Source organism: Lissotriton helveticus, chromosome 7 (genome assembly GCF_964261635.1).
Source record: "Lissotriton helveticus chromosome 7, aLisHel1.1, whole genome shotgun sequence".
Lineage (NCBI taxonomy): Eukaryota > Metazoa > Chordata > Amphibia > Caudata > Salamandridae > Lissotriton > Lissotriton helveticus.
This window is the reverse complement of record NC_136068.1, coordinates 1,202,084,563-1,202,098,912: the sequence shown is the minus strand read 5'-3', so window position 1 is coordinate 1,202,098,912 and position 14,350 is coordinate 1,202,084,563. Positions and strand designations below refer to the sequence as shown.

General features: G+C 47.5%; 1 protein-coding gene across 1 annotated transcript in view; it reads right to left on the bottom strand.

Annotated features, from left to right (window-relative positions):
* The window catches only part of UTP6 (UTP6 small subunit processome component), a 428,027-nt gene that overhangs the window by 170,708 nt on the left and 242,969 nt on the right, over positions 1-14,350 (bottom strand). The window contains exon 10 of the mRNA XM_078654392.1: positions 2,223-2,304. Within this exon, the coding sequence (XP_078510518.1) occupies positions 2,223-2,304 (82 nt within the window). The remainder of the gene's footprint in view (positions 1-2,222; positions 2,305-14,350) is intronic.

Here is a 14,350-nt window from a genome sequence, read left to right as displayed (position 1 = left end):
AAAGCAAATATATTTTATGATAAATGAATGTTTTCATAGATAAAAAGCACCTTAGAAAATATAGGAGTGGCACCTTTGTTGTTTATCAGAGAAGGCAGGCAGTTTGCTTCTTTTGTGATTTGTCCTTAAAGACCCTGTCCTACATAGTCAGGATCACCTGTGATCTCATCTTATAGTCCAGAATGGGGTAATGTGGACTTTTCAAACGCACTACAGCTAATCATAAATTCACAAAGGTTATGATGTTTCTCATTTTTAGACGTCATCATATATGCAACACTGGCTCACTGATGGACAGCATTTGTTCTTCAGGCCCGGGTGGCAGAATGTCAGACTTAGGGTCCAGCACAATCTGCAGTTGGGTGAGCACCAGGAATAACTGCCCTGGAGTCTGCTGCTGCGTTGTATGTATGAGCATAACAGGGGTTGCTACAATTACAACTTAATCTTCCTGACCTTTGAAAAGATGGCTCTTTCTTGAAAGTGATGCTCCGGGAAACCCTAAGTAAGAACCAGCGAGTGGCTAAGAATGATGTTATGGCCATATAATCATTCACTACCAGATCACTTACCAATATATTATTTGCAATTTATCTGACAGTAAGGTAATATGTCAAGGTTTTGCCACAGTGAATACCCTATTACTTAAAATAGTTGATATGCAAAAGTCACTCTCTGCATTATTACCTACTGGCAGTTGCCGAGAGGTAGTTATAGTTAGGACCATGTTTCCATATGAAAAGTCTTTTTGACTTGCCTATAACTCTGGTGCCCATTGATGAATATTTGCGAAATGTCCCCAAAAAGGTGTCAAGTTAGGTCTTGTTGTGCATGGAAAGTTTAGGAGTGAGCCGTAAAGCGAGGGCAGAGAAAAGGGGGGCCGCCACATCCCTGGGGATAACTACCAAGAAAACAGGGGGGAGGGTGCCTTGGGAACCACTTGTGCCCGGGGACCACCACCTCCGGGGGCTAAATTGATTGTAATAGAGCACCAAGAAACCCTATTGTTGCCACAAGTCTGCCCCCCACTGAGGGATTGCTCAGACGTCGTCCAAGGTCCGATCCCCTTTCTCAACCACTCTTGAAAGGGGCCTCCTGGCGCACTACTGGTTGGGGGATGAAGTCTAGAGGTGAGCGCACTGGTATGGCTGGCAGAGATTTTGCGAGACTCCATGTATCAAGCAGAGTGGCAAAACTCTGAAAACTCCGCCGGTGGATCGAAGTTTACTGCCCACCCCTATTAAAGACACAGAGACTGGCTGTATGATCAGGTTCTATGAGTGAGTGAGTGGCTTTGTGTGTGTGTGAGTGGCTCTATGGAGAAGTGAGTGGTTTGAAAGTATCTGTATGGGTCTGTGAATAGGTATGTGAGTGGTTGTGCAGGTGTACGTGGGTGTGTGAGTGGTTCTGTGCATGACAACAATAGTGATGTCACTAAGTCATGAGTGATGTAATATATGAGGTCATAAGCAGTACATTGCAGGGGCATAAGTTATAGTCATTGAAGATATCATTAGTGATGTCACTGACCAGGTCATGAGTGATTAAATATGCAAGGTCATAAGCATTGCGGGGATGTAAGTTATAGTTAGCTCAGGTAACTAGAACTGTTGAATTTCACTGGGTTTGTACAAGTGAAATCTGAGCCTAGAACATCCCTGTAACCTTCGTTTTTTTCAGTATATATATATATATATATATATATATATATATATATATATATATACACACACACACACACACACACACACACACACACACACACACACACACACACACACTTGAAGCAGTTTTGATATAGCAAAGCCCACGAAGAAAAATATATTCAATAAGAAGTAAATGTCAACCACAAACTGTATTCATTGCTTCGGCTGATGCACTGCTTATTGAAAATGTCCAGTCAACTTAATGGTACACTCTATATCAGTATGTTCATCTAAAACTTGTTCGCGCTATATAAAACTTTATAAATAAATAAATAAAATAAATTTATGAAACAAAAAAGGTTTGACCACTTTGCTTTAGAAGATTGCCTTTTGATAAAGCAGACAATCTGCAAACAACTCTGGACAGTCCATCATTAGATTGTAGTCAACAAATAAATGTTATCAAAATAAACAGACCTCAAATGAAACACATGAGCAGAATTGGAAACCAAAGGAAATATTATAGAAGAACAAACTAAGCACTCCCCTCCTGTCCCTGTTGCAACCAAAACTTACTCATTTAGTATTTCTTTCTCCAGTTCTTGAGCGAAGTCAAACAGTTTCACGATAGAAAGAAGGCATATATGAAATTCAGCTCCTATGTTTTAAAATTAAAAAACACAATTATATCAACTATTAATGTTTCATCACATTTGTCTATAGTCATCTTAAAGCATTGGCTTAATTACTATAGAAGGTAGGCTATATAAAAATACATTTACGGTCGAATGACCAAGAACAGATCCAAATAAACGTTTAAAAGTTAAAAGCCTAAACTAGACGTTTGCTGCATTTCATTCAACAGTTTACTGTATACCATATTATCCAATGGTGCCAAACTAGAAGTACTTCCTTTTCAGATTAGATGACCACAGCGGCAGTATGACGGACCCACGCATGTCTGTACAACGCATCCATTACAACTCATGCATCTTTACTACAAACAGTTTTGCCACGCATATGCCTTTACCACGAAAATGAAAGTACTTCAGGTCGCAAGTAGGGAGTTATAGCTAGGATAAAACTTTCCATAGGAAAAGCGTTTTTTGTTTTGATAGTAACTTTGGCGCCGCTTAAGGAATCTTCACAAAAGTTTAAAAAAACTTCCCCTGTTTGGTGCAGCTGCTATGTTAAAAGTTTCGGGGTGATCCATCAAGCAGGGGCGGAGAAAAAGGGGGGGGTCCCAAAACGAGTTTTAACCATGTTATGTCTACGATGATTTTTCATGTTGTGAACATGACCACAGCCCGAACCGCTGAAAGGAATTACACCAAATTTGGCAGAAAGCTAGATGTTGGTCCGGAAAGCGTGCTTTTTAGGTCGAGCCAAGAGTCAGTGCGTATGCGCTGCTCTGCAAGACTTGTTGTAGTGGAGTATGGGATAGAAGACCCGCCCATTCTCTGCCCCGGTTTCTCATTGGCCTGTGTCATTGTCCTGCGTAAATGCTGGCTTCTGATTCGTAAATCGGCTGGTTAGTCCCTCCTTAGTACCGCCTTGTCTTCATTTGTAATCTCCCATGGCAACTGGCCCTTTTACTTCAGTTATTACACGGTATGAGTTAGTCTTGTAAGCACTATTTTCTTTATTGAGTTTCTCTCTGTCCTCCAAGGGAACTTGATGTTTACTTTCCTTTTACTGACTTCAAAGTGAGAGGTTTATTCTGAAAATCTGCGAGTGTGAAAGGGAGTGGATTTTTTCCCCCTTGATTCAGTGTAGGGTTGTCTCGCGTTTTCATTTTCTTTCCATGCCTTCGCTTCAGTTTCTGCATTTTGCTAGCGCGGTCACGCTTTTGGATACTGTGAGCTCTTCAAATTTATTTCACTTACTTATTAAAGGCTTTTTAGAAGTGTTTACTTGTTTATATAACAGGTTGAGCGTTTTTACATTGCCTCTAAGCACTTTCAGAGAGAGATCAGGGGTGTGAGCGGGTTAAAGTTGCTCTAAATTTTGATGTTGGCTGCTGGGGTCACATTTAGGTACAAAAGGGGGTGGTGATGGACGGAGCATCTGAACCAATCAAACACTCACACCCAGTCAAAAGATCTGGGTTTAATCCATCCCCTTTCTTTAGCCCACTGTGCCACCCCAGTTCAGTAATGGCCATATGCAAATCAGTCTGACCCTATGCCTCATGGGAACAGTCCAGACCGAACTGCCAAGCCATGCCTTCCCTGGACCGGAAACAAGCTTCCTAGGACCGGTTTCTGGCATTTCAGCCGTCTTCAGCCAGACGTGCTTGAATCCAGTGGCAAAGTGAGCAAGGGACTCATGTCTGAGCATACCCTGCCAACTTTAGGCAAGGGTTACATTTAGCCAGATATTGCATTTCACTCATGTGGTATAGGTAATGAGTCACCATAAATCATTATGACAGCGCCTAGTTTTCATGTGCAAGGGATCTGCAGCCTGTTGGCGGAAGTAAGGGTGCTTCATTTGGTACCGGCATTGAGGATCTTTTGTTTGGGCAATTACTACTTGTCGGCGGGGCCGGGGGTAGCTGGGCTACAATTCTATGGAGTTCCCCATGTCGAGACAGATAATTTTTCAATATAGAATTGCTGAGGAAACACACTTGCTTTGCCTTCACCAAGCCCAGGAGTTAGGATCATATGTTCTTTACAGAAGTGGAGCTTCAACGGTTGCACCTGCTATGTTTATATGTCTAAGTGCTTACTGTTGAGGTTTAATCTTTGTGAAATGAGCATCAGGGCCAGAACGGCCCCGGGGACCCCCAACCCAAGGCCTGGCCACAACTTAATGGGGTAGGCGGGCTGCGCAGCCCTTACCCAATTTAGCCCCAAGGAGCCCATTACCTGGGTCCAGCATTGTTTCTTTGGGTGCCCTGGTCCAGCCAGGGCACCCAGTGTGCAAGTTGGGGACTGCTGGGAGGGGGGAGCCTCAAGGCCCCTGCGGTCCCAGTTGGCTCCCCACCTCCTGCGGGATCCAGCAATGCTGCTGCACACAGGGAGCTGCTGGAAATGCAATTTCCTGTGTGCAGGAGCAATAGTTTATTCTTTTTCCCTGTCCTCATGTCTGCAGTATAAGAGATTAAACCTCCGTGTTCAGTGAGTGGGAGCACTTTGACAGCTCCTGCCCTCTGCAACCTTAGTGTTTGTGTTTGCTTGGTGGGAGCCGTGAGCTCCCGCTAAGCAAAAGCAAACATGCTATGTCGCTGGGATGGGCACCCCAGGACAAAGCAAGAGCCAGCCCTGGGGGGTGGTGATCCCTTGGAAGGGGGCTGTGAGCCCCCCCCTCCTTTCTTAAGCATGGGCTGCCCTGGGGTGGTGGTGGTGGTCCCCGGGCCAAGAACAGCCCAGGAAGGGCCCCCATCCTATAAAAAAGAAATCCCCTCGAACAATATGTATGTTAGCCCTGTGGAGGTGGTGGTCCCTGGGGCAGAGAGGGATACACGTTCCACCCCTCCATATTTTCCTTTTTATAGCCCGCTTCATATCAACATGAATTCTGGGGAGGGAGTGGTCCCCAGAGCATAAAGAAGCACTTAAAGAAGGACGTCGCTCCCCCCCCTCCGCCCCCTCACCCCTCCATTTCTATAGGACTATCTGTATGCTCTGGGATCTGGCCAGTCCAAGGTCCCCCTGTTCTTTTGCGTTTTTTTGGTGGGAGCCAGCTGAAGCCAAGTCCCAAGATGGCAGCTAATAATTCCTGGCTGAATTGTTGCCACCGAAACAGAGCTATGCAGATCTCTGCACAAGCTAATTATTAATCGTGAAGACTTTGCGATCGTAGATATACACATTTTAACTTTCTTTACTATCTTGCAAACAACTGGATGTACTCCAAATAACAAAAAGCATAATCTGCAGACCAAAAGCTAGCATTCTGCCTGCCAAATTTGATGTAATTCTGTTCAGAGATTCAGGCTGCAGGCGTGTTTAAAGAGTCTATGGGAACTAACATCAGAATCATATATTTTGTGACTCAAAACTTGATGGATCACACAAAAACTTTCCATGCACAACAGGAAGCCCCCCTGCCACCCAATTGAGCCACCGACCATCTGTAACCAAGGACAACAATATTATGATCATGCACAGCTTATAACAGATGGCAATCGGAGTCCTAATCAACGCCTGGGCGATACAGTGAAGAATAAAACAAAGACCGTGAAACAGTGAAAAAAGCGTAGGCGAACTTTCCGCTGGTGCCAGCAGACAGCTACCCTGCTGTCTCTGTACGGCCCTTTTCCCTCTCAAACAATGGAAACTTGAGCCCTGAACAACGATCAAGGTGACACTAGGAGGATCGCAGACGAGGTGCACGCAACAAGGAAGAAGGGAAGAGAGGAAACTTGCAAAGGCTATCCCCTACTGGGTGCCTGTAGATGGTGGCCAGTCCTGGTGCTTGCAGGCAGCCACCAGACCGGATATGTCTGTTCAACCAGCTCACCCTCTGAAGAACGGGAGTCTACGAGGGATTACAGCCATACAGAAGGTGCCTCTCCTGACCCCCTGCGCGCCTTCAACCTGCCAGAGTAGGTGATCGAGGCAGCCATATTACGCTGAGGAAAGCCAGCCACCGCACATCTTTGCCATCAGCCTCCTTCATCCTATGGCGATCAACAGGCCACCAGTGCTGGGTGTAATGTACTTCTACAAACATAACTCGTGCAACTGCTATTGTTTATCGTATACTTCTTGGCAGTCCGTTGCTAAGTTTTTTTTGCAAGTTTTTTTTTCTACCTACTTCATGTAAGTGTATTTATTGTTACCTTGTCATCTACGTAAAGCACTTGGATATCTTTGGGTTGAGTTCGTCAAACGACACCAAAGATATAGGCAAGTCAAAAAACGCTTTTCCTATGGAAACATGGCCCTAGAAAGGGCCCTCTTTCTGCATGGTTGCCCCCACTTTTTGCTGAATGGCGGATGTACTTTGACTGAGTGTGCCCTGGGCTCCTGCTAATCAGGTGCCCAGGGCCTATGTTCTTTCCCTAAAACTGCATTGAAGCCTAAACCCAATTGGCATCTCTGGCCACAGGTCAGCCCCTGGTAAATGGTACCACAGGTTCCCAGGGCACTGTGACCAGAGAAGGACTCTAAGGTCTGCAGCACGTATTGTGCCACCCTTAGAGGCCCTGTACCATTACACCCACAAACTGCCTTTGCAGGCTGCGTGATTTGGTGCAGAACAAAGTGAAGAGTCGACATGGCACACATCTGCGTGTCATGCCAGCAACCCACTGCCCTGGCATAGGTCAGTCACCTCTCTAGCTGGGTGCACTATACCAGTGGTGAGAGAGTACAGGTGCATGAGCCCTGTACCCCTACAGTGTCTAAGTCCATTCTCAGACATTAGAAGTGCTGTACTGCCATTAGGAGTATATGGTGGTAGGAGTTTGTCATTACGAACTCCACGGCACCATAATGGCTACACTGAAAACTTCTCAGCACATTAAACCCACACTGATGCCAGTGTGGGATTTAATTAAAAGTGCACACAGAGGGCATCTTAGCGATGCCCCCTGAAAACGAACTCACCACTAGTGTCCAGTCTGAGTGGCTGCTTTCAGCTGCCACCTCCAGACATGTTTCTGGAACCCTGGGTCCAAAGCCTGCTCCTCTCTGGGGCCTGAAACAATGCGCATCCTTGGATGAGGTGCCAAGCCTACTACCCCAGGATGGGCAGGGTTCACGAAGGGGAAGCTTCAAAGGCTTGCCATCTTTGTGCGCTTCCCCAGGCCACTTGCTGCTTTCAGCAACTGGTTCCCACTGGTTCTGACCCCCATTTTGGGCGGGAGAAACAGCAGGGAAAAAAAGTGAGGAAGAGAGGTGTGCCCACCTCTGCCAACTCCACCCCTCAGGTGGGGGAGGCGAGGCAAAGCACAACTCTTAGTCCACACCATCTTGAAGATGGGAGGATTCAGCCACCTAGGGACAGGATCATGCCCCCCTCCCACTGGAGGCACTCCAGGTGAGAGACCCATTGGTCCCTGCCTTTTAACTACCTGTAACGCCCCTAAATCTAGTATTATGGGGCACCCCTGAACCTTGCTTCCTCAGACAAGAAGAAACTACAAGAAGAAGAAGAAGAAGGACCGAACAGCCGTGCATCAGCTAGCAAGAGGAAGATGCCCACTGACTTGGGCTGCTGAGGGTGTAACAAGAGTACATCCTTGACGCTGGGGGAACCCTTGTTCTATACCCAAAAGCTCAACTCCAAAGACCGAATACTTACCTGGTATCCGTTAACTTCATTTTTCTCCATAGGAACCTATTAGCTGTTTTTCTCTGAAAAATGTTGTTTGTGGAGTTGAATTGTATGGAAACCTGAAAAATAACAATTGTGCAAAACTGACTTTACTTACTTTTTCTCTAGGAAATGTCCCAGTGTGATATCTAGGCAGATAACACTAAGTAGAAAAAGTAATCTAAAAAGTCATCTAAAAAGTAACGTCAAAGTAACTTACCTGTAATTCTTTGTGCTAAATCGATACAAAGTATATGTACAGCATTTCACAGTATTGCATTACCAGTAATTCAAACTGTAACCATTTAAAAGTACATTGAGAATTGCATTTCAAACTATATATTTACTGAAAAAGTATTTATCAACTCACCTACACCAGGCTTGCTTGGTTCTAGAAAATAAAATAACTAAAGGAATATTTTTCTACAAAAACAATTGGTCTGAAGTTCAGTCTTTGAGTGTGTGAAATCATTTTCTTGAGTGGGCACAACAAATGCTTAACAATGTCCTCTGATACTGCCTTACTGCTTAACCACAGTACCACAGATAGAGAGTGAGGTGTTATTAATTATTTTTTCTCTCGCTCTCCCAAACCATTGGCACGACCTATTGGCTTTGCCAATGCTTGTTTAAGCTTGTTTGTACAGTGCTCTTATGACCATAGTACAGTAAAAACACTTCACAAAATGAAAAACGTCCTATAGATATTTCACATATAGACTGTATAAATCCATGTACTGACTATAAATGCGAATGTGAATATCCCCCACGCGCCATGGGGTAGATAGGTGTGAGTGTGGGTTTGTTTATTAATCCTCGGGGATTTGCAGGGGTGTACTAGCCAAAGTTTTGCAAGCGACCAACACGTTTCCCGCCTTGTACAATAAGTGACGAAGCCGGTGGTGTAGGAAGCTGGAGATTGTATGTATTCATCTAGCGCAATGTGTTTCTGGTGCACAGCTCAAGCCAGATCTGCGTTTCCAGAGGACTTTTGTTAAAAAAAACCTAAAAAAACACCTAACCGTTAATAACTGCGCACCCACAGACGTCCTTCAGTACATGTGGAAGAGGCGCGGGGCGCCCGATTTTCATCATAAAACCTCCATTCGGTATCAGTGCATGTGCAGGCGCACAACATGGATCACATTTTAATCTCGTGTCAGTCCGCACAGTACCTGTTTGCTTTTATAGTTGCCATCACCTACAGTGTATGCAAGATTCTAAACTGTCCGCCTTTCAAAGTGTGGCTAGAGTTCTTGTAGTGTGAAAAGCTGATCTATCATGAACTTTACATTGAAGTGCAGGAGACTTGGCACACGTTGCGGAGACGGTTCATGGCGGGACATAGACCTGTGTGTTTTTCCTAACTAAAATTGTCGCTTCACGCCACAGTCAAAGCTATGGCCTCTGAGGCGTTACACAATGACTTTGAAGGGAACAACTGCAGTGGTCCTTGGTGTGGTATTTTACATGGACTGTCGCTCCCAGTATATCCCTCAGTTTACTGTCCCTCCTTAATTAAACTGAATTCCCAAAGCAGACAGCCCGCTCATTGTGCCGCTGATATCGCGTGCTGCAAACAGCCCCCTACCCTGTGGAATGTCTTTCACCCGAATGATGTGTTCCACTGTATAGAAAAACAATGGTCTCGCAGGGGCGCCGTGCCTCCTGCTGCCAGCACATGCACCTACAAAAACAAGGGAGGCTGAAATAATAAACAGCACGCCGTGAAATGGCACTTGTAAAAAAAAAAAAAGCCGCTCAGCGGGGCAGAGGCGCTTATTGTATAGCAGCGGGAAGCGTTGCTCCATTTACACACCGGACCACCAGACATTCTGACAAAATGTCCAAGCCAGGGACATTGTGAGGGTCACATGCATTGTTAACCAGCACCCTCCTTTCAGCCTATAGCATTGCTAGCTTTTAAATATCCTACGTGGATTGAACGGCAGGAGTATTTTCAATGACAGTGCACGTAACAGGAAAGGATCTCATTATGTAGACACTGTCGAATGCATAGTGGGTGCACACAGAAAACGTAAACATGTAAGGTGCCACTTTAAATAAGTTCACAGCAAGTCTGGCACTACATGCCTCTCATTTTCTCCACTGGAATAGATGCTGTTGCTTTCTTGTGTTAACCTGGGCAGGAACATGGTAGGTAATTGAATGTCCCTTCCCACAGGCCTGAACATATGGTTGCCTTTCATGTAGAATGATTTAGAACGGAGACACCCTACATTTCAAACATGCTAGAACTATTTTTGGGGGGTGTTATCGTTAGGGTGTCAAGAACGAGAACTGTTCACAAGCCGAACAACTTAAGTCCCCAAGTACCTTCAAATACGAATCGAATGCGCACATGTCAATTAGGAGCATTGTGCTTTTCCCATTTGATAATGTTATGAAGCATCGGGCTTGCTGGCATTTTGTTTTCGTTATGTAGACATCTGTGAGCTTGGAGCAGCCGTCGGAATTATAGCGCAAAGGTAGACAAATTATGCAGAATATTATGCGATAAAGGATTAACTTTAGCACAATATGTCATAAAGATAATGAAGGCGTCAGTGTACTTCCGGGGTTGCAGAGCACAAGATAAATAAACAGGCAGCTCAATAGGAGTAGTGGGGGTGGGCACAAAGAGACAAGGGGGAGTGGTGCAGGGAAGAGAAGGAGGCACTGCAGCTGCCGCCCTGCGCGCTGCTGCTCACTCCCGCAAGCAAAACGCTGTGGGAGTGAACATTTACAAAAGAGGTGGGGACATGCACCTACCTTTAGCCATTTGCAGGCTACGATGGCAAAATGACACAAGCAAACACCAACCCAATGAGTGGGAGGGGTCATACCCACACGGAGTAGTTTAGAGTGCATTACAAGAAGCCTCACAGAGCAGCGCATGTGCGCTGGCTCAGGCTCGACCTAAAAAGGAGCACTTTCCACCACCACTCAAAAACCCAAAACCACGCTAAACCCTAAAAATGTCCTTCCTATCCAGGACCTTTACCCACCATAAAACTGCCCTTGCCCTAACATACATATATGTGTGTATATATATATATATATATATATATATATACACACACACACACACACACACACACACACACACACACAATACTCTTACCTGCAAAATACTTACATTTTCTTGGTACAGGCATATTCACGGTAAAACAAATGCGCGGTAAAGACGTGTGGTCAAGGCATATGCGTCGAAATGGACGAGTGGTAAAGGTGATGCGTCGTTTTAGCCGCGTAGTAAAGGCTGTTTTCCCAGCACATCAGCACCACCAATGTGACATTTTGTAGTGGTACTGCCCAAGAGGTTAGGCCTATTCTGTATGGTTCAAATTGTGACTATGTAAAAACACGCATGCATGTTGCAGTGCAGAACACTGATAGTGCAGTACCAGCAACAGTCTAGGATTCTCAAAGGTGGATGGAGAGCGCAGCAGCTCTAGTCATAGTTTTTCTAAATTCCATCTTCTTGTACATTCCTATGTATCTACAGTGGCAGACAGGAAACTTACAAGTTCACGATCTTGTGTTGTTCTTTGAGTGAAAAATGTCCCAAATCTTCGTCTTTGCAATGACATACTTTCACTTTTTCACCAGTATTCTTATATCCAACCAAGTACTCCTACACTTCCTTCTCCCTAGTAATAATGTAAGAAATGTTCAGAATGGCAAAAGGATTTCTAAGTAATACTATCAATGTATCCTTTCACCTTGACATGTTTCAGGAATCTTGGAACAATGCTATCAGCAACAAATGGTACAAAAGTCCTCAAAATAATTACCACGTTTGGGGCGGCGTGGCCAAGATGGCGACCTAGACGGAAGCAGATCCCACAGGCTCCCCGTGTCCAACACTTCCCGGGGGCCAAATATCACTTAATTCCCCCTCCCAGGGCAGCACGGGCGGTGGGAGTGATAGTGACTCACCCGGCGCCATCGCATAGTGAAACCGGAGACACGATAGCCACTGTGTGGGACCCCTGCCACCAATGGACCTGTAATGGCGCCCTGCTGGCGCGAACAAAGTCCGGATGCACCACGAGGTACTGGAGGTAGCCTGGTGTTCTGGGGCCCCGCAGGTCTTCTTGGGTCGAGTGGTCAACCCCACTCCCCGGAGCGGAGGAGAGGCGGAGCCCACACCGGAAGGCGGCGGCTAGCAGCAGCCCGGTGAAAGCAGTGGGCTAGCGGCGGCATCCTGGAGGCCGGGGTGAGGCGGGGCGCGAAAATCGAGCCCGGGGCTGCGTGCCCAGCCCGGATGAACGGGCCCGGGAATGGAGAGCGGCGTGAGGGACTGCCCGGCGCCCCCCCCTGCGGCTTCTACAGACGAAGCGCCACACTCGGCGCAGGCACACATTTCGGCCGTCAGCCGAGGTGACACCGGGGCAGCAGCTTGGGGCGGTCAGGCCCTAAACTATATAGCGGCGCCATTTTGTGTGGACCACGCGGGAGGACTAGAGTCTCGGAGGGGGCGGCGGCAGCCTGCAACCTTTGCATTGCTGGAGAGGATCCCCATCTACAGCAGAGGTGATAGGGGGGAATCGTGGTGGGCTCCCGGGCCAGCGAGATAGGAGAAGAGTGAGGGCCGGGACAACAACGTGTCAGGGGGGCTGTGAGCAGACTATTTCAACGTTGCAGGGCAAGATCTTTCGAGGGCCCTGAATCAGACCCCACATACCCCTCATCAGCGCCAGGCTTTCAGAGGTCCAGCCACTGAGTTGTTCGAGAGAGGGGTGCACACCCAAAGGCCCCAGACCCACAGCAGAGGAAGTGGTGCACAGTGGGTGGTCTCGGTGGGCCCTGGAAGTCGCAGCTGCGCCAAGCGGCCTGATCACCACAGCGCCACCAAGAGAAGCGCCATTGCGAGGGGGCTGGTGGTGGAGGGCAAGACACACGAAAGAGGAGTGGCTCAGATGGTCTGAGCCGACTTGCCAGGGCAGCTATAAGAGGAACCGGGAGTGCTAGAGAGAGGGGGTCCTGAGCGCGACTCCACTCCGCTGGAGCGGTTAATACACCCCAACACACAGTGTAGGGAGGAAGAACGGTGCACAAGCGGAGGAGTGGTTGGAGCACGGAAGAATGCTTGGGCCTCTGAGACCTCTGAGCGCCATTATCGCGGCAGGAGACGCATTGAGAGCCGCAGGTGCAGCGACACTTGCCAGCCATGGCTGGCTCGAGGAAGAAGGGGTAGCGCACACTCACCGAGTTGCTCGGCAAAGGCCAGCCCAAAGGGCACAAGGGGCCCTCCTCCCTGGCAGCGGCAAAGCAACATGCTGACCCGGGGGAAGGCGAGGTGCTGATCACACAATCTTTTCTGGACACTCTGTTCAACTCCTTACGTGAAGATTTCCAAACACTAAAATATGAGATAGCAGGGGAGGTCCGTGAGCTTCGCCGAGATGTTGGCGGCCTGGAGAGAGAGTTGCTGCCGTTGAAGAAGCCGACCAAACGAGAAGTGAGGAGGTAGAACAACTTCAACAAGTGATCATTAGATTGAATGATCAGCAGGTCGACCTGCAGGCCCATGCGGAAGATTTGGAAAATAGATCCAGACTAAACAACATACGGGTCAGAGGCGTGCCGATCAAGGAGGAAGGGACAGATATCACTGTTTACTTACAGGGCCTGTTCCGGGACATCATAGGAGAAACAGCTGACTTCGACATCCGAATTAACAGGGAACACAGAGTGGGTTTGGCTCGGAGAGCGCCGGCACCCCACCCCTGATATTCTGGCCTTTCTCCCGGACTTTCAACTAAAAGAACGAATCCTAATAGAGGCACGCCCGAAACTGCCCATTCAATACCAGGGACAGCCAGTGGCTTTATATCAAGATTTATCAGCCATTACTTTACAGAAAAGAAGGGCATTCAAAGTAGCCACGGACTTCCTGCGTGACATAGGGGTCCCATACTCCTGGGGGCATCCCTTTCGACTCATTCAAATGGAATGGCACTTTGCAGCAAGTATGATCTCTCTAGGACACATGCGCCCTGTTGGGGATTGTACAGGCGGAGGAGCAACCCACATCAGGGCCGTCCTAGCCACACACTAGGGGAGACTGGCAGAGGGTTAGGCGCAGGCGTTCTCCGAACACAGATCTGAAACCAGACTCACGCACTATCGCTCAGGAGAGGGCCCTAGCCACCCAGGACGTTTCCAAGGATACATCTCTCCCGGGAGCAGAAGATTGAGTCTGGGGGGTTCATTTGCATTAATATGTCGCTGGGTCCGATGTGGGGGGGGGGGGGGGCGGGGGGCCGTAGAGGTCACCACAGCTGCTCGTTCTAACAGGTAGTTTCACCACGGGCCTGCAGTACAGACTATCGGGCCTGGGACTATGATCATAAGTTTGGTTTTTGATGGTATTGGGGCGGGTCCAGTTAGGGTTAGGGAGGGGGAGGGCTGGGTTAGGAGGGGGA